At 53.5% G+C, this 22181-nt stretch overlaps 10 protein-coding genes across 10 annotated transcripts; 7 read left to right on the top strand and 3 right to left on the bottom strand.

Moving 5' to 3' along the window:
- Positions 1-277: 277 nt before the first annotated feature.
- Positions 278-1725, top strand: MYCGRDRAFT_102294 (uncharacterized protein; the record flags this gene model as incomplete). The annotated part of the gene is made up of 4 exons (XM_003857421.1): positions 278-485; positions 537-605; positions 754-1013; positions 1066-1725. Coding segments are annotated over 4 exons (855 nt in total).
- A 79-nt stretch (positions 1726-1804) lies between these two features.
- MYCGRDRAFT_65778 (uncharacterized protein) lies at positions 1805-2953 on the bottom strand (the record flags this gene model as incomplete). Its single annotated transcript, XM_003856135.1, has 4 exons — positions 1805-2157; positions 2219-2627; positions 2685-2696; positions 2753-2953. 4 exons carry the CDS (start codon positions 2830-2832, stop codon positions 1948-1950), a joined length of 711 nt encoding a protein of 236 aa, XP_003856183.1.
- A 253-nt stretch (positions 2954-3206) lies between these two features.
- MYCGRDRAFT_107088 (uncharacterized protein) lies at positions 3207-5178 on the top strand (the record flags this gene model as incomplete). Its single annotated transcript, XM_003857422.1, has 4 exons — positions 3207-3613; positions 3663-4259; positions 4875-4995; positions 5143-5178. The coding sequence occupies 4 exons, from the start codon at positions 3207-3209 to the stop codon at positions 5176-5178; spliced, it is 1161 nt and encodes a 386-aa protein (XP_003857470.1).
- Positions 5179-5338: 160 nt separating this feature from the next.
- MYCGRDRAFT_52717 (uncharacterized protein) lies at positions 5339-6298 on the top strand (the record flags this gene model as incomplete). Its single annotated transcript, XM_003857423.1, has 2 exons — positions 5339-5654; positions 5731-6298. 2 exons carry the CDS (start codon positions 5436-5438, stop codon positions 6046-6048), a joined length of 537 nt encoding a protein of 178 aa, XP_003857471.1.
- A 498-nt stretch (positions 6299-6796) lies between these two features.
- On the top strand, positions 6797-7298 carry MYCGRDRAFT_35100 (uncharacterized protein; the record flags this gene model as incomplete). The annotated part of the gene is made up of 2 exons (XM_003857424.1): positions 6797-6974; positions 7033-7298. The coding sequence occupies 2 exons, from the start codon at positions 6797-6799 to the stop codon at positions 7296-7298; spliced, it is 444 nt and encodes a 147-aa protein (XP_003857472.1).
- A 3002-nt stretch (positions 7299-10300) lies between these two features.
- Positions 10301-12764, top strand: MYCGRDRAFT_33884 (putative major facilitator superfamily transporter; the record flags this gene model as incomplete). The annotated part of the gene is made up of 14 exons (XM_003857425.1): positions 10301-10343; positions 10392-10511; positions 10565-10696; positions 10742-10771; positions 10804-11064; positions 11123-11205; positions 11258-11382; positions 11476-11527; positions 11700-11732; positions 11788-11824; positions 11886-11968; positions 12026-12070; positions 12146-12281; positions 12337-12764. 14 exons carry the CDS (start codon positions 10301-10303, stop codon positions 12762-12764), a joined length of 1608 nt encoding a protein of 535 aa, XP_003857473.1.
- Positions 12765-13282: 518 nt separating this feature from the next.
- Positions 13283-14462, bottom strand: MYCGRDRAFT_107086 (GTP-binding protein; the record flags this gene model as incomplete). The annotated part of the gene is made up of 2 exons (XM_003856134.1): positions 13283-14320; positions 14397-14462. The coding sequence occupies 2 exons, from the start codon at positions 14460-14462 to the stop codon at positions 13283-13285; spliced, it is 1104 nt and encodes a 367-aa protein (XP_003856182.1).
- Positions 14463-15317: 855 nt separating this feature from the next.
- MYCGRDRAFT_65763 (uncharacterized protein) lies at positions 15318-16460 on the top strand (the record flags this gene model as incomplete). The annotated part of the gene is made up of 5 exons (XM_003857426.1): positions 15318-15504; positions 15555-15739; positions 15935-16076; positions 16170-16288; positions 16350-16460. The coding sequence occupies 5 exons, from the start codon at positions 15390-15392 to the stop codon at positions 16458-16460; spliced, it is 672 nt and encodes a 223-aa protein (XP_003857474.1).
- A 536-nt stretch (positions 16461-16996) lies between these two features.
- On the bottom strand, positions 16997-19846 carry MYCGRDRAFT_65760 (uncharacterized protein; the record flags this gene model as incomplete). The annotated part of the gene is made up of 2 exons (XM_003856133.1): positions 16997-17252; positions 17313-19846. The coding sequence occupies 2 exons, from the start codon at positions 19826-19828 to the stop codon at positions 16997-16999; spliced, it is 2772 nt and encodes a 923-aa protein (XP_003856181.1).
- A 997-nt stretch (positions 19847-20843) lies between these two features.
- MYCGRDRAFT_89208 (uncharacterized protein) lies at positions 20844-21920 on the top strand (the record flags this gene model as incomplete). Its single annotated transcript, XM_003857427.1, has 1 exon — positions 20844-21920. One exon carries the CDS (start codon positions 20844-20846, stop codon positions 21918-21920), a length of 1077 nt encoding a protein of 358 aa, XP_003857475.1.
- Positions 21921-22181: the final 261 nt, after the last annotated feature.

The raw sequence follows: 22181 nt of genomic DNA, 5'->3' as shown, positions 1-22181 counted from the left end.
TTTGCGGGCAATGGCAGGTAGATACGAGGATTAGCAGTCAGCGTCGTTGATGGCACGAGCACAATGCACCGACCGAAGTCGGCGAAGATATGGATGGCATCCTCGAGCATTGGGCGAGCGGTGTGCGCGTCGACTGTTTCACAATCTTCATCGCATCACATGTCATCTTCAATGCGGCGGTGGATCCTCACACTAGTTCTAGCGGAAGGCAATCTTATCGGAGCCCTTGCGCTCAGGGCACACGTATGAGTAACTCTTTCCAAAAAAGTTCCATATCACCTCCTTCTTTCGTGACTTCGGCGGTAACTCTGGTCACTTGCTCAAAGACGTCTTCTTCATCGCCGACTTCAACATCAAGACCGCATCTCACGAGACTCGGTGTCGCCCACAGCATTTGCTTGACATCGACTGGCGGCAGGGATTCTTTTACCACTTTAGGAAGCTACGACCAAAAAGTGTGAAAACACAAACAATTTCAACAACATGTGAGTTTTGAAAAGAATGAAAGCAATGGACTGAAAGACTGACTGAAGCAGGTCTACCAATGGAGAAACCTCTCGTGGTCGTCTGGCAGGCAAGAACGCCATCATCACCGGAGCCGCTGGGTAAGTGTCGCCACAGATGTCGAAGGTCTATCATCACAGTTGAGAAGAAGGCATTGTGCCAGGAGTCAGAAGTCGGAGAGGCACATGCTGGCTTCTCAATACGTGAACACGATCGATGAAGTAGAGCACGGGCTGACGTTCTTGACAGTGGCATCGGTCTGGAGACCACAATCCTGTTCCTTCGCGAGGGAGCCAACGTGTTGATGACCGACATCTCCGAGCCAGCTTTGGAGAAGGCAATCGCGAAAGCAAAGTCACTGGCGCCAAATGCCGTGGGCAAAGTCGAGACGACCAAGGTAGATGTCTCCAAAGAGTCCGACGTGCAAGCTGCGATTGAGAAGCTCGATGCTTGGGGCGGTCTTGACATCATCTTCAACAACGCAGGAATCATGCACGGCGACGATGCTGGTGAGTCTATGGCGGAGTCCATCTCTTCAGGAGTCGATACTGACAAAGATAGACGCCGTCGACACACCCGAGAAGATCTGGGATCTCACCCACAACATCAACGTCAAAGGTGTCTGGTTCGGCAGCAAGCACGCCGTGCTCGCCCTCCGCAAGCACAAGAAGACCCGCGGCAGCATTATCAACACCGCCTCTGTCGTCGCACTGGTCGGTTCTGCCACTCCACAGCTCGCCTATACCGCCTCAAAGGGTGCCGTGCTAGCGATGACACGGGAATTGGCCATCGTCCACGCCCGCGAGGGATTCCGTTTCAATGCGCTCTGCCCGGCTCCGCTCAACACTCCCCTTCTCCAGGACTGGCTGGGTGACGACCAGGCGAAGCGTCACCGTCGTGAGGTGCACTTTCCATCGGGACGATTCGGTGAGGCGATCGAGCAGGCTCAGGCGGTGCTGTTCTTGGCGAGCGATGAGAGCAGCTTTGTCAATGGCACCGACTTTGTTGTTGATGGGGGCATGACCAAGGCGTATGTTACGCCTGAGGGTCCTGCCACGGAGGCGCCGAAGAACTTCGCTAGGTGAAGAATGTGGCTCGATTACGATTGATGATCATCAACTCGGGTAGGAGCTTTGCTTCCGCGAAGGAGTATCATAGACTAGCATACAGGCGTTCAGAGGGATCCTACGACCTCAAGCGGGCAGCATGAGAAACTTGCTTTCGAGCAGCTGCCATAGCCTCATCTACTTTATCTGCTTGACGCAACGATGACCATCCGCATCAATCCACCTTCTGCTCGCCCGTCTGTGCAGGTGCTCTCAGCCTTCGCCAGGCAGCGTAGAGAAGTATCCACAACATCCAAACCCCGATCAGGCCCAGGACGAGTTTAATTTCACCAGCGTCATAGGGCTCACGTTGCAATCCATCTCTGGCCCAGTCGAGTCAGAGAGTACCATCTTTCTTGTCGCCCACCTCGGGGATTCGTGTCTTGAGCCATGCCGCCAAATCTTCAAGCTCCTGTGGTGCCGCGCTGTGTGGTAGGTTGGCGTATGACCGGAAGTCAACTTCGTAGCCGTGCTCCTTGAGAGCTTCGCTAGATGCCTTGCCCCATTGGTACTGAACGACTGGGTCTGCTGTGCCATGGCCCATGAACTAGTCCGAGGATTGTCAGTCAAAGCATGCACCAAAACACGTGTTCGTCACTGAGACGTACGATCGGGGTCTTCAAGTTCGGCGAGTCTTTCGGTATCAACTCCTTCAACCTCGACTGCAGTACCAGATAGCACGAGAGTCCAAAAATGCCACCCAGCTTCTGCGGCGCCGTAACGCCCGCCAATAGTCCCAAAGCCCCGCCCTGACTGAACCCACCCAACACGATCCTCTCGCTCGGAATCCCACTCTTGATCTCCTCGTCAATGAGCTGGTGGAAGTACTTCTGCGATCGCAGGATACCCGCTTCGTCCTCGGTGCGGCTCGCCAGGTCGGAGAAGGATGTGATGTCGTACCAGCCGGGCATTCGCATGCCGCCATTGACGGTGATGGGGATTTGCGGCGCGTTCGGGAAGATGAATTTCGTCTCAGGGAATAGTTGCTTGCGACGGAACTCTTCTGCGAGGAAGTACCTGGGGGAGGTTAAGTGAGAGGTCGAATCGAGGGTCAGGCTGATGGGGTATGCTTACCATCCGGCTCCGCTACGGTTCAAGGTCAGCTTTCCATGCTGAATGTGGGGTGAAGAGGAGGTCTCTACCTGTCGCCTAGGCCGTGTGCGACGATCACGGTCGCCGTATGCTTCTTCAAAGCTGGAGCTACCAGCGCAGCAGCAGACATTGTGGTGAGATGTGGATCGTTTGATGGGTGAGGTTGGATGTCGATGCCGATGGTTCGGTTAAGGACCACCGGGTTAGGTTTCGAAACTCTGGAAGAAGATGCAGGTCGATGCTCGATGTTCGACTGTTGGTCCAAAAGCTTTCTAGACTTGTGGATGTCTGGAGTGGTTGGAGGTCGTTCGTAAGCTGTCAATAAGGTACGTGCAAGGCGGAACCATTGCCGCGATATCTTTTGCCCCGCGATACATCAACTTCAATCCTGACAAAGCAAGACCCCAATTTAACGGTCTTCTAGCGGTCCACGGGTACGGATGAGTGGGCGACTGGTGTGCTTTGAAACTGTACAGCGAGCATATATTGCTGCTCTTTCCTGCAATGCCTTCGTGGTTCAAACTGCTCTTGTTCGGGCTCTTCCTGTCTTCAATCCCCACCTGGCTGCGTGTCACCACCGCAGGACGAGCTGTCCAATCATTCGCGAAGCAGGCGGCAGCAGAGATACGGTTCATCGCTTCTAGTTTCACTGCAACTACACCGGACGACAGCATGTCAAACGATGCTAGCACGGGCCGGACACCAGTCTACTTCCTCGGACATGGAGGGCCCAATATCAAGGAGCAAGTCATGCATCCAGCACACCATATCCTGAAACGACTGGGCAAGGAGATCACGACGAAGGTCAAGCCGAAGGCAGTCGTCGCTCTGTCTGCTCATTGGCAAGGTTTTCAAGACACCATTGAAGTCAACACGGCCGAAAGCATGGGTCTGATCTACGACTTCTACGGGTTTGTTGTGCACAAACAGAAGATGCAAGGAGAGTCTGACAATCAACAGTTTTCCAGCCCACTATTACGAGTGGAAATATCCGAATACTGGTGATCCAGCCCTGGCTGAGAAGATCATCGGTTTGCTCCGGAACGCAGGCATCAAGGCCGAGGGAGTACGAAGAGGTCTCGATCACGGCGTGTGGGCATCCTATTCAGTGGCCTTCGATCCAGAAACCAACCCCTTGAATGTACCAATCGTGCAGGTTTCACTTTTCGATGAAGAAAACCCCGATCTGCACTACGCTCTTGGCAAGGCTCTCTCCTCGTTGCGCGACGAGGGCGTCCTCATCATCACAAGTGGAATGGCCGTGCACAATCTTCGAGAATATGGCCAGTGGGCGGGCAAGCAAGGTGCTGCAGACTACGCCACCACCTTCGACGATGCGTTGAAGGAAGCCGCCGAAACGCCTCCTGATTCCAGACAGCAGGCGATGGCGGATCTGTTGAAGAGAGAGGATGCAAAGAAGGCGCATCCAACGTTCGAGCACCTGCTACCAGTCCACGTCGCTGCTGGAGCTGCTAGTGAGGAACGAGGGAAACAGATCTGGACGCTACCTGAGGGCTCGATGTCTTGGGCTCAGTATCGATTCGGCGAGGTCGGCAAGTGAGTGGTCGGAATGTCGAGGGTTGACCACGATGGTATCATCTGGCGGTGTGCTGTTGTATGGTCCGAATGTGTAATGTATCTTAGCTCTGGACGTAGTTTTCAGCCTCTCTCAACTTTCCCTACCTCCGAGCTTCTGCTCAAACTGCACCATCCAAGCCAACCCAGCGATACCTGTAAAACTTGGGGAGATGTGCATTAGGGTCGTTGCTCTCACGGCCTTGTCGGCAATGTGCCTCTACGCTGTCGTGTGACATGCACCGCACGAGGTGGGTGGGCCTGCTTGGTTGGGCTTGGAGTGTTGCATTTTGAGCGGAAGGATGGAGGTGTTCTGTCGCCGGCCAGAGGCTCGCTGATCCTCATGTACAGAACGTATTGAGACAGCAATCTTCGGGGTATCGTATTGGGCGCGCTTCCCGTCTCATCCCACGGTATCGTACATACGTACACGCCCAGAATGCTCCACAGCTTCCGCGTCTCTACTATTGCCCTTTCACAAGCCCTGAAACTTTGTCCTCTATCGCCTTATCGTCCAGACCTACGCAGTGGCATTGTCAGATCCATTCCATCATTCATATTTCACGCTGCTACCACAGTATGACACTCACCCTTCAGATCTGCCACCTTCTCCACGCCAAACTCGTATCGTGCGTACACTCTCGGTTCAATGCCCATTGCTTCGCGGACCATGATTGGTGTGTGTGGGTTATTCTTCTTCATCGTGGGGTATGCGCGGGTAAGGAATGATCTGAAAAAGGAGCTTGCGGTCAGTCGGAGCTCTGCAAGTGATGTAAAGGTTCGCGATGGCTAGTACCGGACGGCATTGGAGTGTTCGCTGGTCTGGCAATGCAGGAAACGCAGCTCCTTGAGAGTCTTGCTGAAGGCGTATTTGGAGGACATCGCGCTGGCGCAGAGGTAGAGGTGCGATGTGACGGGAGCGAGCGGAGTGTTCAGTCTTCAATGCTGTCAAGCTGTCTGGACCCGACGTCGTCCATAAAGCTTGGCGCTTGTTGCTTACTCCACCTTTGAAGCTCTCAGCAACCTCACTGTTAAGATAGCGAACGACATTGTTCGACACCGTACAAAACCACTTCACGCCGTATTCGACCCGCCGCCGAAGCTCCACGAGGACACACTTCCGCTGACACTGCGAATCCCTCACCATCTCCTCTCACAATGTCCGCACGATTCGGCCTGCGCGCGGCGCAAACAACCTTCCGCCAGCCCGTATTCCAGCAGAATGTCAACGCACACCTTCGATTCGCCCAGCGCCGAATGCAGTCGACCGTCACGGAGGCTGCGGAAGCTGCCAAAGCCACCGAGTCGGGACTCGCAAGATTTCTCAACTCTCCTGTCGGTCCCAAGACGGTGCACTTTTGGGCACCCATCATGAAGGTACATTTCACTTGGGAAGCTCTCGAGCACCGCACGGCGAACAGAGTACAATCATACTGACCCTTGTGACTTCTAGTGGGGTCTTGTCCTCGCAGGTGCCGCCGACTTCGCCCGCCCAGCCGACCAGCTCTCCCTCTCACAAAACACCGCACTCATGTGTACTGGCCTCATCTGGACTCGATGGTGCTTCGTCATCAAGCCACGAAACTTGTTCCTTGCCAGCGTCAACTTCCTCCTCTTCTGCGTGGGAGCCACTCAGACCGGGCGTGTCTTGAGCTACCAGGCAAGTCAGAAGGGAACTACCGTTGGGGAGGAGATCAAGGATGCGGCGAAGGAGCAAGGAAAGAAGATCGAGCAGGCAGTTGAGAAGGTGGAGGCCAAGGTTTCCAAGTAAATGTGTCTCTACGTGGTATCTGGCAAAAAGGAAAGTGAGAGGAGGACACACGGTGGGGCATGTCGAGCTGTCGTCCTAGAATCTCAGCCGCCGATGCATCTCAAGCTGGTATCTCTGGTTTTCGACGGGACGCCAAAGCGCTTGGATCTCCTATGTTTTCTCAGAAGCAGCCGCTTGGAGGTTCGAATGAGTTGCAGTAGACCTACTAGGTCGCAGTTATGTACAGCGCCAAAGGCCTTTGCTTCCTTCGTCCGAGCAGCAATTCTGATTTTCCCGGTCGCAAGCCTGGTATCATGGCACGTTCAATGGCCGATACGATCAAATTCAGCAATCATGTCTTGCAGGTCAATCTTTGTGCGACTTGTCGTTCCTGAACATGTGACTTTGCAGAGTCCGGAAGAAGTTGAAACTTTCCACACTAGCTTGTCGTATCTTGGAAGACTCTGACATGGGGTCCGCTTCGGCAGACTACGTTACTTATCTCCATAATGGGAACATTCTCAACAGCATTGGATAGTACAGTCAGACTGCAAGCTAGCGCCATTTTGTCGGATGAAAGCTTGCGAAGTACTCCACATCTCTCCGCTCCGGACGTCACCTAAACCACATCCGATCCGAACACAGCCGTGAGAGTACTTGGAGAGAGAGTCTCTCATCTTAATTCCGGTCTTACTTGAGCGCTTTGTCAACCTATACGATCCAACTCATCGATCAGGGAGGCCTCTTGTATTGGAGATTCCAACAAATCATGAGCCAATACTCTGCATCCGTGCCCAACGATGGACAGGTGAAGCCTGCCATCCACGCTTTCTTTGAGCGTTTCTACAAGATCTCGGACACTCCTGACGGCCACGAGGACTATGCGAACCAATTCACCTCGGATGGCAAGCTCATTATGGGCTTGAACGAGGTCAACGGCCGCGATGGTGAGCAAGACGATTCATTGACAGATCAAAAGCCATGGGAATACTGAAATAAGCACAGGCATCATAAAAATGCGCCATGCCATGTGGGAGAAGGTCGCCAAACGCTCGCACAAGCCCGCTCAACTGTATTCGTTCGGATCTGGTTCCGACGACATCATGCTCTTTGGCACAGTCGACTACACGTTGAAGGATGGCAAGGGTACGACAGTCGATTGGGCAGCTCGTGCGCATTTTGTTGGCGATGGCGATGACCTGAAGATGGACTTCTACCAGGTCTATCTTGTAGGTATCGGTCGAGAAGATTTCGTAAACGGCATCCGTTGACTTGAGAACAGGATTCGGCGGCTATGGCTCGCGCGAAATAGGCGAACTGTTGGCATCTGACGTGTGCACTAATCCTAGCACTGTCAGGCTTTCCCATATGCACTGCAATGCGCCAGCTCCATCCGATTCGTCCTACAGTCGCTGCTACAAGCGGTACTTTTGCGATAGATCTGACCGAATGCATGTCTTGCAGGCTCGACTCCCACCAGTTCCGTTGACTCGGCATCGAGGTGTCGACGCCACAGCAATGTACTGCAATGTGCGTCGACGAGTGGAGACCTTTCATATGTTGGCGAGCCGGCGTTGGGTGCATCCGTAACATGATTTGTTGACATCTGTCGGCACACAAACCTTGGCCACGATCAAGCTGTGCCAAAATGTGTCTCGTTCCCGTGAATGCCGACACAAACAGCCACTGCCATATTCAGTCGGTCTATCACTCGACCATTGCGAGCGGTCTTCATGCCTGACTTTTTGGACTACTGCACATCGCTCTCGATAGCAATGAGAAATACTCGAGTGGCTACCACTAAGTCATATTCACGATATCAGGTCGATACGACGATCCAGCCTATTCACATTGCCACTGAACGATATCCGACGGTTTGCCGTGCTGTAGTGGCATGCGTCATCACTTCTCGCTGCGAGCGATGCCCCCGTGGTTTCTGGTCCCGGTTCTGACATGAAGTCCTCGAGGATGTTCAATCTTTCCAGCTCCCTTTGCAGTGAAGGCAGCCACGGGAGGCCGCTTGGTGCAAGCTTGTCGAAGTGCGTATCCTGCAAAGCAGCAATTTCCTGTCCGTATGCTCCTGCGTGATGTCATTCGCCATCTACCTCGCGCTTCTTCCACTTGTCGTACGTGCTCGCGAGCATGATGGAGGGTAGCAGTAGAGTTTGTTCGAGCGAGAACTTTCGGCAGTCTGCGTTGCGCTCGATCTCTCGAACAGCGACAAGCACTTCTCGAAAGGTCGCATTTTTCTGATTGAAGTCCTTGCGTACGGGTGGATGGGCAACGGGCCACATAAAACGTGCGATAGCTCGATAGCGTCAGGATCGTTGACAGTGTGTCCAGTCACTGTTCCTGTTGATCCATACACACGTGGAATAGCTTCGAGATATGCCTGATGACATCGTCGAGCTTGAACTCTGGTGTCAATGCCAAGTCGACTTCGTAGTGACTCCGCCACACAAGGCCAGGGATGTAGATCGAAATACGCATCCGGACTATTCGTAGCCAATATGAATCTTCTCTAACCTTGTGTGATAAGAACGAATTTGGTTCGTGTTTGGCATGCGATCTTGGCAAACTCAAGGCCTGCTTCAATCACATCTTCGGCGCCAGACCAAGAGTTCAAGGCTATGCGAATGGGTTGGCGAATCAACAGGAATGCGGTACCATCAGCCCCGGCGGCTTTGTTGATTTCGGTCTTTTCGGGTTAGAGCCAATGACGGGCGTTGTCGACTGCTTGCTGCCTCCATCGGTGAGGTAGTCAAATAGCGTAGATACCTGCTCCAGTGAGCCAGTGGTGCCGAGCGTACGCTACTCATAAGCAGTAAAGCCAATTGGAAAGCAAACTTTGAGAAGACCATACTCGAGAACAAAGGGTCGGAAATATACTTTGTGGAATGAGATTCGAGAACTCACAGCATGAGGCGTTCGTGCCGGTGAAGTATTGCATGCTAATAGCATTCGCTGTTGTGCCAGTAGTCCGTGAAGCACAACAAGATAAGCACAAGGCAATTGGACTTGTTCCTTCCGACGCCATGGCATTTTGGAGTGCAGATGGACGAAGGTCGAGGCAGAGGGAATGTAGTTCGTCTCCGCAAGCTGTGGTCTAGCACATGACCGAGCCCGCAAAGGCCGCTGATCATGCATCATCATCCCGAAAGCCGGGAACGTGCATAACCGACTGCGTGACGTTGAGATCTTGTTGGTGATCATCAAGCGCGCACCAGCGCTAGAACGACAGCTTAGAAAGTCGGCCAAGAGGGAAAGAGTCTTGCATCGAAGACAAGCTTGTAGGTCCGCGGCGCCGAAGCCAAGGTTGACCTCACTCGGCTCATACGGGGGGACAGTCCAGCGTCCCCACCATATGCATACCTCCGCGCTTCCGCTCAAACTGCACCGACCAAGCTAATTGAGCCAAGCGTGATTCCTTGTCATCGCTTACATTTGACTCGACAAAGTGTATCTAGGTAGCTTGGGAGTGTGCAGTTTGAGCGGAAGCACGGAGGTATGCAGCCTCGAATGAGGCCGTGATCTGGCGTTGGTCGACTTCGCATGACTTTGGCCCTTCCATCGGACGAGTTCCTCATTCAGTCGGGACGTCTTAGAAACCGGGCAAGACGTTCGCTTTCCCAGGAGCATTGATCGGACTTTTCGTCCGGCTGCATGTCGACCGTCCAGTCTCGACCTCACAGCAGCTCCGACGCAGTAGGACTTCTAGCTACTGCCTGGGTCGACGACTCAAGGTCGGTTCGGCAGCCCAGAGTCGCGGTCGAACATAGCATGCTCGATTGGGTCGCTTAACGACTAAGCTGCTGTACCACACAGTATCTGCGTGTAAGCGTGGGCAGGGTTCTCTGCCTGTGAACCACCCGCAAATGCAGTACTGCACCGCTCGAGTCTTCGAGTTCGACACGATGCCACGTTCTTAGCCGTCCTTGCCGCCGTGCGGGCATAACTAGGATCATCTCCGCATTCCAGTGCAGGCGCCCTCGAGCGATCGAGAAGTTCTCAACTTCATCCAGAACATCGATGCCACTCGAGGTATAGCAGAATCTGCCATTTACCATGGGAACTCCACACGCTCACGAGAGCTCCAGCTCCAGTACGAAACGGTCGCAATAGCCTACTGTGGACCCGACTGACGGTCTTAGATAACTCGGAACATGCCCCAAATCTCGAGAAGATCAACGACAGTCATGTGGAGAACGTTGATCTCCAGAAGAAGGAAGTGGGAACGGACAACTCCCACGTCGAAGCCCTTCGCTCGGAACCGATGACTTTCAATCGGAAGATGAGCTTGATCGCCATGGGCTTCCGTATGCGACTCCTTGTCGTGCCGATGGAAACATGCTGATGCCTCATAGTGTGGACGGGTTCTCAGATTCCAGTATACCTCTTCGGTGGAGTACCACCATATATTTACGGCGACATCGGTGGCACGGACAGATGGGTATGGATGGTGCTTGCCAATTTGCTGTCCCTTGGTAACGACTCCCGGGCTGTGTTGTGGTGATGGCAGCTGATCCGTACTTTGCAGCGGCCGTTTGCCCCTTTACTGGAAGCATCAGTGACCTGATAGGTCGCCGATACGTTGCCCTGGGCGGAGCAACCTTGCTTTGCTTAGCAATGGTCATCTGTTCGACTGCACAGACGATGAATACATTCATCTGTAAGTGTAGAAGGCCTCTCCAGATCCGTGTGCTAACATCTCCAGGTGGTATGGTTTTCGCAGGAGTCGGTGCTGGTAAGTCGATAGTTCCTCTCCCTAGATGCCAGAGATGCAACTAAACTCCTTGATAGGAGTAAATGAGTTGACTGCGCTCGCCGTCACTTCGGAGCTCGCACCGGTAGCCAGCCGTGGCAAATATGTCGCTGTGCTCGTCTTCTCCATCGTGCCCTTCGTTCCCTCGGTGCTCTACGCGCAACTCATCGCCTATCATTACTCCTGGAGATGGCTGGGCTTGTTCTGCGGACTGTGGGCTTTTATTGGCCTAGTCATGGTCGCTTGCTTTTTCTTTCCGCCACCCCGGGCGATTAGTACGTTGATTCGGGATCCATCTTGGCTCTGTTCGACCAGGCGTGCTGACGAGATCAGGTGCTGGAATGTCCAGGAAGGACGTGTTGCGCCGCATCGACTACATTGGCGGCTTTCTTTCCATCTCGGGCATGATCTGCTTCGTGGGTTCTCCAAGGTTGATTGCAATCATGCATTGTTGCTGATTCCGAGTAGATGCTAGGGATGCAATGGGGCGGGTACCAGTACGACTGGGACGAGGCACATGTTCTGGTCCCACTCATCCTCGGTATCATCCAGTTGATTGGTTTCGTTGTGTGGCAGAGCTATGCACCATATCCGTGAGCAGACCCTGGCACCGCATACACGAAGCTGCACCCGTTTTTCAATCGTCTTTCTCAAGACGTACGCTGACACTCATACTTCGCCTCCAGCATGTTCCCAAGACGTTTGAGACAGGAGGTAAGCCTGTTAACATTCCGGAGTGTTCTTGAGCTCCTGGCTGACGTGTCTCTAGCCTCGCACGATGGGCCTGACATTGGTGAGTTTCCGACAGGAAAGGCCTTCGCCTGTCGCTGGAGCATCGGCCCATTCAATCGTGTACTTCCGAGGGTCCTCGTTGTCTGGCCATGGCTGACCATTCGTTCCTATCCCATAGGTCATCACGGCGATCAGCGGAGCCAACTTCTTTGTACGAATACGTCAGCAGCACATCTTATATCACCGCTAACCTTGATCTCACCTAGTCGATTCTCATGTTCTGGCCTACTCAAGCATTCAACGGTCCGTTGCAAGTTTGCCATCTTTCCGCCAGTATTGACTGCTGACACGAATCAACCTCCAGTCTATGGCCACGATCCTGTTGGCAATGGTATTCGTGGTCTGCCTGTCGGTCTGGGCGTCATGGTCGGAGCTGTGATTGTGCTCGTATGCAACGCCGGCACAACATCAGGGTCTTCAATATGGTACTGACTTGTTTGGCAGACTCTTCTGAGCGTATTCCGCGGCCACAATAAGGAGCTCATGATTGTGAGCAAATCTCAGCTTGTTTTCTTCCTCGTAGGTCCTTGGATCTCTGCTGATTGTCGCGCCCTCTGTCTGCAGGTATCGTCGATTCTCATGACGGCAGGATGCGGATCTCTCGCAGTGGCAGAGAGAGACAACCTCCACGTCCTATGGGGTCTGCTGGTGCTAGCTGGACTTGGCATTGGTGGCATCGTCGTGCCTGCCTCGATCATCAGTAAGATTGATCTCCTTCAGAACACGGCGATCCCGAATTAATGGCATTTCAACAGCAACCATCATCTGTCCAGATGATCTCATCGCAACGGTGTCCGCTCTGACTCTTGCTATACGAGTTCTCGGCGGTAGTATCGGCTACTGCGTGTACTACAACGTATTCGTCAGCAAATTCGTCCCCTACGCCGTCCGTGATGTTGGCGGCTACATGGTCGGTGTACTCGGCTGCGATGAGGAGAGCGTCGCAGAGGCCATCGCACTCACCGGCAACTCGCTCATCGACTTGATCGCAGACATACCTTGCGTCGCTGCGCAGTCCGGAGGGTGGGAAGAGGTCGTGCTCCAGGGCCAGATGGCGTACGCAGCTGCATACAAGTACGTATACTACTGCAGCACGGGCTTTGGAATTTGCAGCATCCTCGCAGCGGTATTCCTGGGCGACATCTCGAAGTACATGGACAACCATGTTGCGGTCGTTATGTGAGGATATTGGTTCGAGGGAGAACGCGTCGTCAGATTGACAAGATTTGAAATTGATTGGCGTTTGCTGATTGGAAAATGCTGCAAAGACATCATTTTCGCAATGTCTCACGTCGACATCCACTGTATCGTCGTGGCCAGGCTCTTGACTCGGTATAGCGGATGTTATTATACGTCGCGACCGTTCGCTCCCTCATTGTTGTCACCTCGACCAGACGAGCGACGCACATCTTGGCTACCAACCAAGGTCTCTGAATTTCTTCCATCGTGGCCGCATGCCGAAACCATGCCGAGTCGATCGCTTTGCTCACATCGTGGCATTGCAATTGGGTCGATACGTACAATGACGTGTCGCAGAAATTGGCCTCGACCTGTTTCTCCCGTGCATGATGTCGATGCTCCAGTCGCGCCTCCTTGAGCCGACAACACTTCATAGTGTTTCCCTTGTCTCAGACGTGTGATCGGCACGGATCAGAAAATTGCAGTCTAGACTTTTAGCAAGCTCACTAGCACGACCTCTGCTCACTTCTTGATAATAGTGATGATGTCTTCGTCGCCAAGCTCGTGCGAGAGTCCGACTCGTTGAGGCTGATGCTTCACACTCTTGCCGTAGACGATAGCAATGCGGAACTGGTCAACAATCGTCTTGTGAATGGCGTTGCAGAAGTCCTCTACTGTGCAGGCGGTACTTCTCAACACCACGGGAGCGGTGTAATCCGGCAGCTTGCCCTTTGGTTTCGTGTACACTCGGCGCAAGTTCAGCTTTTCCCACATTTGCTCCATCAGCTCGTCGACATTCCATCCGTGTTCTGAGGAGATCGGGCAGGCGTTCGGAATTCGGTACAGAAGATCCAGCTCCTCGATACTGATCGCGTCGATCTTGTTCAGTGCGTAAATGACGGGAATGTAGGCTCTCGCCTTGGCTTCGATCACATCGATGAGGTCGTCGATAGTAGCATCGCACCGGATCGCGATATCGCAGTTTGCCATGCGATACTCGTTCATTACTGCCTTGACTTCATCGTTGTCGATATGTGTGAGTGCGACAGTCGAAGTGATTGATATGCCACCCTTGTCTTTCTTCGTGATTTTGATGTTCGGTGGCTGCTTGTTGACCCGGATTCCAAACCCTTCCAGCTCGGTCTCGATGATGCGCTTGTCCGTGAGCGGCTTGTTCACATCCAGAACGATAAAGATCAAATGGCACGTCTTTGCCACTGCAATGACCTGCCGACCTCGACCTTTTCCGTCCTTCGCTCCTTGGATAATACCAGGCAGATCCAGCATCTGAATCTTTGCGCCATTGTAGACCACTTGTCCAGGCACCGTCGTGAGAGTCGTGAATTCGTACGCAGCAGCTTCCGAGTGTTGTCCGGTTAATCTTGACATCAATGTCGACTTGCCCACAGAGGGAAACCCAATGAAACCCACCGATGCCACACCAGTACGCGCAACATCGAATCCTACACCACCGCCACCACCGCTCGATGTCGGCGTGAGCAGTTCTCTCTTCAGCTTAGCAAGCTTCGCTTTGAGTTGACCCAAATGGAACGATGTCGCCTATATCCGTGAATCAGTTCAACTCCGTTGTGATCCGTATTCCTTCACCCAGAAGGCTCCGTCTGTTTGTGTGTACCTTGTTCTTCTGCGTCTTGGCCATCTCGGCCTCAATGTCCTTGATCTTGTCTACCGTGGTCGCCATGCTGGGCTACTGTGTTCGCTGCGCTGCAGGGTTGGATGGGACGGTGGTATGGTTGGAATATGGTCGTATGGTCGTTTGATGGGACTAGAGCAGAAGATTCAGGTAGTACTTCGTGGTTTCGCGAGTCGCTCTGCGGTTGAATTTGGTGGTGTCCGAAGACGGGAGCTCGAGCGAATGACGTTCCAGCTTAGTCATGTTGGGAAGGTTCGGCCTCCTCGAACGAGAAATGACTGCGAAAATTCACAAGATTGAAGAAGTACAGCATATTCAATACAAGTCCTGCAGACTTGCATCTGATTGCGAGCCTGAGCATACTTTCTGTCTATACGAAGTTTCACGCAAAACGAAGCACGATCGATACAGCTGCTTGAACCACCCCACGCTCTTTGCCCCTCAGAATCAGGAGCCCGGGTCGTCGCTTCCGAGACCTGGAACTGCAGGGCGTGATACTGATCAACCTTTTACGATGCCTGCTCGTGCTGATTGTGTTACTCCCGAAGCTTCGATGCCAGTTGTCATGTGAAGACAGGCGCCGGGTCATCGGCTTGCTCAACTGCCTGGGGTATCACCGAGTGGAAAGCGACAATGATGGCCAACAGCGAGGGCAGATTCAGATCATTTCCGATGAAGCGATCGCTGACAACGAGTGGCACGATTCGTCCGCGTGTTCAGATGTGACGATGGACTGAACCAGGTGCTCGATTCTTTGCCAATTGTCGCGGCGTGATGGTCGCAAAGAAAGCGAAACCGTCGCCGACCGGGAGCCCTTAAGCCGTCCCTATCTCGCCGAACCTCCCACCCAGTCAAAAATTGCTCACACCTCCAGGACCTTTTCTAGCTCACAGCTCTCTAGACCGCCAACAACAGTTGCGATCTCTCAATATTCTTGACCGTCACAACATCGTTCAATACCCGTCCACCTTCAGCATGGATCCTTCACAAGATATGTCTCATGCTGTAGAGAAACCCGCGTCGATCCACGACAGTGCAAGAGGCTCGGTGGAGCCGGAAATGTTGGACGACTTTCATCGTCTGGTCCAAGGTCGGTTCTCGTAGCGAATCATCCCACGCCAGCTCTCTGACACCAAGCAGATGTATCCACAGTCCTGGGTCCCAGCAACGGAATCGACAGCGAAGGAGTCGACGTCGAAGAACTCAAGCGTCTCATGTCCTCCTACCAAAGCCAGGAGCACGACTGGGACCGGTATGCATTCCCAGACGCCTCCCGAGGATACACACGAAACTTGGTGTCGAACATCAACGGCAAAGCCAACTTGGTGAGTGAAAGAAGTGAGGTGCCATCTTGTGGGCCCGAACGCCTATTGTACATGTCGGACATCGAGCACGCCATCCGCGCCTTCCCTCTTGCAACCGCACTTTACGCACGATAACACGTGATATCGACACTATACGTAAAGCGATGTATCGTACCTGCTTTGCCTTCTTTAATACTGACCCTCACTTTTTCACAGCTCCTCCTCGTCTGGACACCCGGTAAAGGGAGTCCCATTCACGACCATGCCAATGCGCACTGCGTCATGAAGATCCTGAAGGGTCGCTTGACGGAAACCGTCTACGCATGGCCATGTGAGGATCCAGCCAACCCGACGGCTTGTGCAACAGCGGCAGACTCGGCGTACCCGAGCACTGCACATACCTGCTCGAGCCGCCGCGGTAGTCAAGGCATAGGACCCGCCGAGCTGGAAGTCACCAAGGAGACGATGTATGCGACAGATCAGGTCACCTACATGTCTGATAGCATTGGCTTGCATCGAATTAGAAATCCTAGCAACGAGGAGTTCGCTGTCAGTCTGCACTTGTACACGGTAAGTTTGTTCCCTCAGGATTGGACGGAACGAAGCCTTGCTGACTATGTCACTGAAACAGCCTCCCAATGCCGCGAAGCACGGTTGTCACATCTTCGATCCCAGGACTGGTCAGAAGTCGCATGTCGCTCAATGTCACTTCTACTCAGAGTACGGAGTCAAGACGGCTTGATGAGCTGAACCCATCTTGTCACATTCTGGAAAGCGTTGCTGCGGCTTGAGCGTTTGGTGCGGACTTGGTAAATGTTCCACCGGGTTGGCGTTGGTCTCGTGCTTATTAAATATGATTCAATATAGCATGATGAATACTTCTTTTCCCTCAACGATACAATATACAATCGAGTACAGTGGCTCATCATGAGCGGCGGAACGTCTTGTAAGATACCCTCTTGCCCGAGTGACTTATCCGGACTCCATATGTAGAGCGTTTCGACTCTGTACAAGGGAGGCTCCATCGTAACCAGGTCCGATCAAGCCTTTTATTCTCACTCATGATAAAGCGTTGCCGTAGCGAGCGAACTAAGTTTCAATGGGTATCGTTTAACATCGCGTCCTCCATGCCGCAGCGAGGGCCAAGCCCTGCGTGACCAAGTCCGTCCATCTTTCCTTCTATTCCCTGCGCCAGCCCATAAGATGTCCAAGATAAGCGCTCTACCTATCAACATATCCATGCATGCGAACAATGGTCTGCCCCGTCAAGCGTGTTCACTATCCTCTGCTGAACCAGCTGGTTCGCTTGTTCCCACTGCCGATATTCTCCTGCGACGCCTGGCTAGCCTGTAGACCTGCAAAGGTCGGAACGGAAGGACCGTCCCCGCCGCCTCCACGAAGTGGTTTGGCTATTCGGCCGAAGGGGTTGTTGGCAAAATTAGACGGCGCAGGCGAGTTGGGTCCGAGACCGCGAGTGGATCCGGATTTGGCGGCTTCTAGGCGTTCCTTGACGGCCATGAGCTGGCTCTCGAATCTGTCGGTGTCTGTTAGTGGGCTGTCATGAGTCGAGATTGGAGGCACTGATGTCACATACTTGTGATTGGCAAGCATGAGCTTCTCCTGGCTTTCTTGCACTAAGCCCTCGAGGCCACGAATGCGCTCTCCACGCGCAACGAGCTTGCGCTCGGCGATGGCAACTTCTTTCTTCAACTGTGCGTTCTGTTCCACCAGCTGTCGTTGGACCATTGTAAGCTGCTCGAGGTTGCGCTCGAGGAAGGCGAGCTTCTTTTGTTGCTGCTTGGAGTTACTGCTGCGCAGAATAGAGTTGTATTGTTCGCGAGTGCTGTCCAAGCTGATTTCCAGCTCAACGACACGTTCACACCGGTTTTGGAGATCGCGCATGAGAGACTTCTTGATTGTGTCAAAGTCGGCAAGCTGCTTGTTCAGTGAGGCGCCGTTGCTGCCACTCAATGCTTGCGATCGCAGTGCATCCAGCTCGCTGCGTATGCGTGTATTCTCCTCCTGTGTTCGTGCAAGGGCCTCCTGCACCTCGGGTGATGCACCATTCCCATTCTGCTGAGCGGACAGGGAGTCGTACAGACTGCGCTTGACCTGGTCCACATCATCTGGAGACAGGTTCTTCTCTAGGAGATCCTGGTAATCGCGCCGCGCTTGGACCAGCTTCTGCTCCAGAATAGCGGTGTGCGCACCGTCAGCATGACCGCTGACACCGAGATCTGCCTGGCGAACCTGGCTTTGTAGATCAACAAGCTTCTCCTTCAGCAGCGCAAGCTCATCTGCCGCGACTGCGCCGCCGCCCTCGGCAACTCCCAGTAAGCTCTGGACCTTCTCCAGCACCTCCCGGACAGCCTCCTCGCGGCTGGAACCATCTCCAAGATCGAAGCCAGCCATCATTTGAGCCATGCGCTCCTTCTTCAGGCGCTCCTTCTCGCCCAGCAGAGCTGAAGAATCTGTGGCGGACATTTTGGCATCCAGCAATTGGTGCTTCACATCGTCCAGCTCTTGAGTGAGTTCAGAGTTGGCCTCTTTGAGCGAATCCAAAGTGATGGCGGCCTCCTTGCTCTCGAATTCGATCTTCTCTACTTGCATCCGGAGAACTTCGGTCTCGCCCTGCAGCTTCTCATTGCTACGTGCAGTGCCGGATTGCGCTTCGCGAAGCTCCTTCACTTCGTTTCTCGCCGATTGAAGAGCTTGCTCGACAGCGGCCAACGTGCTCTCCCTATCCGCGAGCTGGTCCTGCAACTCATTTTCACGTCTCAAGAACTCTTCCTTTTCATCCCTCTCCAGTGGAAGACTCGGAGTGCCGGCTCGTTCGATGTCCAGGCGACTGTCAGGTCTTGGCGTTCCTGTCGTTTCTCGCAAACGGCTAGTCGGAGTGGCAGACCGTGGAGGTGCCGGAGCAGGTGCTCGCGAAAGTTCGGTCAAGGCTGGGGTCCAGTGCTCCTTTGGCACACTCTCCCCTTTTCGCCACTTCTTGTTCTCGTCTTCAAGCGATGATATGTATGATTCGTAAGTAGTAGTTTTCGTGAGTTCTTTCCGTAGCAGTGCTTTGAGCTGAGCCGGCGAAAGCTCCTCGTTGATCTTCGCCTTCTGTTTTATCGTCTTGGCGCGCTCTCCGAACCGCAATGTCGACACCGTCTCTGCATCGTTGTAGGCCGAAGGCGAGCAGTTGATGATGAGCGTGGTCCTCGAATTACCACCGAGCGATTCTTGAAGGATGCGTGTGAGTTTACTGTCGCGGTAAGGAACGTGCGTGCTCTTCCCGTCCGATAGCGCATTGATGACCATGCCCAGTGCCGATAACGACTTGTTGATCTTCTTTGCCTCTTCCAGAGTCTGCCCGCTGGCGCCAGTTTTCCCGACCTTTTCCGAACCTGCCAGATCGACCAAGAACAATCGACCGGAACGTGCTGATCCGGACTCGACATTCTTCTGAGTGACCTCGATCACGAAGATCGAATGTGATCGCGAGGACTCCTGGTTCATATTTGTCGCAGCCACGGCTCTTGCTTGACCACCACGCTCCAGCACATGGTAGACCTCTTCTACGGACCCTACGTAGAACTCGCCCAGTCCTTTCACATAAACACCCCTCTGCTTGTCTTCGTGAATCGGCAGGTTGTCGTTTTGTGGCACCAGCAAATCCCTGATCTTTTCCATGTAGATCTCCATGTAGCTCACCTTGACCGTGAACTCGATGCTGCCATCACTGCGCATGATGCTTGTAAAGATCTGCTCGACGATTCGAGGAATGATACCTTTTTGCTCGTCGTTTCCTATATCGGCGCCCATCATGGTATATGTCTTTCCTGAGCCCGTCTGCCCGTATGCGAACACCGTTCCGTTATAGCCTGCCAGCACATCGTCGACTGTGCTGCGGATCGAATAGTCGAAGACATCCTGCTGAGGGGTGTTCGTGGGAAATACGCGGTCGAAGGTAAAAGCGCCACTGGCCTCTTTGGACGAGAGCGAGCATGTGTCATCGCTGCTGAACTCGACAATCTGCTCGCTGCCGGCTGCGAGTTCAATCTTGTTCTGCGGTCGGAAACGCGCGACCACCTTGATCGTATTGGCGGTGGGGGTTGCCATGGCGGATGTTGTTGTCGTTCAGCGCTCAAGGCGCGTGTAATGTGTGTAGACTCAAGCCGGTGCCTGTAGGAAGCGAGTGTACGAGGGTTTCAAGTGCTCCGCGCGCTGGAGTGACACGGTGCAGGTGGTTGCTTCCGCGTGTCTCAGACAACCTGATCCAGAGCAGCCCCCCTCTTGCCGAAGATCTCCCTTGTTAACGACAGATCGATGGATGCGCCCGGCGCAAGGGTTGCGATTGAAGATGTATGAATATCGCTCGAGCGACCGTGCCAGAGACGAGGTTCATCGGAAGAGTGTGGGAATCAGATACTCCTGTCAGCAAGGGTGCAGCGTCAATAATAATACCGCTAGTAGTCTAACCTTATTCCATCGCCAAACGCGCACGTACGTCTTTTCATCCACGACCAACTCGACCTCGTGCAACAAGGACATTCCAAGATTCCTCGAGCCACGGTTCCCAACATTAATGAAATCTCACAGCATATGAACAGACCGAGAAGGCTGCCTTACGATTCTGGTGTAACCTGGCGCATCCTCCTCTCGATGCATTACGCTCAAAGTCGCGTATGGAATAGAGACGGAGACAGACGCAGCTGGACTTCACCTGGAAGCATGTCGAAGGGAACGTTCTCCCCGAATGACCGATGCGTTCGCAATTCTGACTCCTCTCTTACCAGCACGCCGGGACCAGCTCTCCGGTAGTCGTTATGTGGCCATACTGAGCATACCCCGAGGTGCTTTTGTCCTACTCATGACGCCGTTCATTACAGCGTCAGATGACACACACCCAGGCTCTTTGTACTGTGACATTGTCAAATGCCAATCAATCTGATGACATCTGATGAGGTCAAAGAAACAATGGCTGAAAACGGGCCTTTGTTCACTGCACTCTCATTAAACTACCTCATTTCTCCCTGCCTCATCTCAAGAATACAAAGCATCGCGATCGACATTACGACCCTATATTTATCATTGACAGTAACCCGTTACACACTTCGTCAACACCTTGACCAAAATGCACAGCCGCGCTCTCACCTATGCCGGATTGGCGGTAGCCGTTCTCGCAATCTCGAACAGTGCAGTCACTGCGCAGGAAACTGAGCATCACCTTGCTGCCCGCGCCGAACTGGCGAATGAAGCAGCCGACATTCAAAAGGAATTTGGGCAGAGTGTTGATGTGAGCCTGGACGGTTACGATCATGAGCTCGTCGCCCGCAGCGTCGCAGAAAATGCTGATGACAATCCTGAAGAGACCGACGGGATCGTTGTAGAAGAGAACGACGAAGTTGAAGACGAGGACGAAGAAGCAGACGAAGAAGCTGAGCTTGTTCAGCGAGACGTTACTGAGGAAGACGATGATGATTCCGAGCTTCCCGCCGACGTGGACTACAGTCTGGAAGGTTACAACCACAAGCTAGTCGCCCGTAACCGCGGCGCAAACCCAGATACAGATCTAATCGATTACAGCCTCGAAGGGTATGACCACGGGCTTATTGCACGCCAAGTTGTGCCCATTGAGGACGAGGGAGACGAGGAGGATGAGGGAGAGGATGCGGAGGAGAGCGATGGCACTCTCGACAGTGATCTCAGAGTTCGTGATGCCGCCGCTCTGGACAATGGCGTTCTCGCCGGTGCCGTTCCAAAGAACATCTTAAAGAAGCTCGGGCGAATGATGCCTCATCATGTTCAAGCAAAGCGTTCTGAAGACGAAGATGACGACTCGGCCGACCTAGCGGCCCGCGATGCTGCACTACCGGCTCGGCTTCGTAAGAAGCTCCAGCGCCTGAAGCCTCATCATGCCGCTCGTTATCAGCGTATCCACCATGCCAAGCGTACGGCGGACGATCCCTTCAAGGAGCAATACGTCGCGGAGAGTGGTGATCAAGAGACGGAGGTCGATGATGATGATGACTTCGACTACGAGACTCAGGACGAGCCTACTGGATACGACCACAGTACCCTGGAACAACAAGCTTCAACGGAAGGAAAGGATGAGGACAAGGTTGATCTCGTGACGCGCTCGGTTACAAGCGGCGAGGACGAAGATTTCACGGAGGAGAAAAGTTGGTTGGACGTGAAGCGCTGGTTTTAATAGCGGGTCGTTTTATCATTCCTTCCAAGCAGGTCTAGTGTCAAAATGTATTTCCGTCCGTGATGTTCGGCTCCCACGCTGCTCATGGCATAAGCATTCTTCCTTGTCCTCCTCCCAGCGCAGATCTCAACATCCTTATACAAGCAGGGCAAGGCTCCGCCCACCAAGCGTACAGTATGCTTTGTTCCTCGTGCCAGCCCACAGCCTCCATTCTCCCTGCCTGCAAGTCATCCAGGATCAGACGGGGGTACTGGTGAATGT

This window comes from Zymoseptoria tritici, chromosome 1 (assembly GCF_000219625.1).
Source record: "Zymoseptoria tritici IPO323 chromosome 1, whole genome shotgun sequence".
Taxonomy (NCBI): Eukaryota; Fungi; Ascomycota; class Dothideomycetes; order Mycosphaerellales; family Mycosphaerellaceae; genus Zymoseptoria; species Zymoseptoria tritici.
Note: the sequence above shows the minus strand (reverse complement) of the source record. Positions and strands in the feature narration are given on the sequence as shown.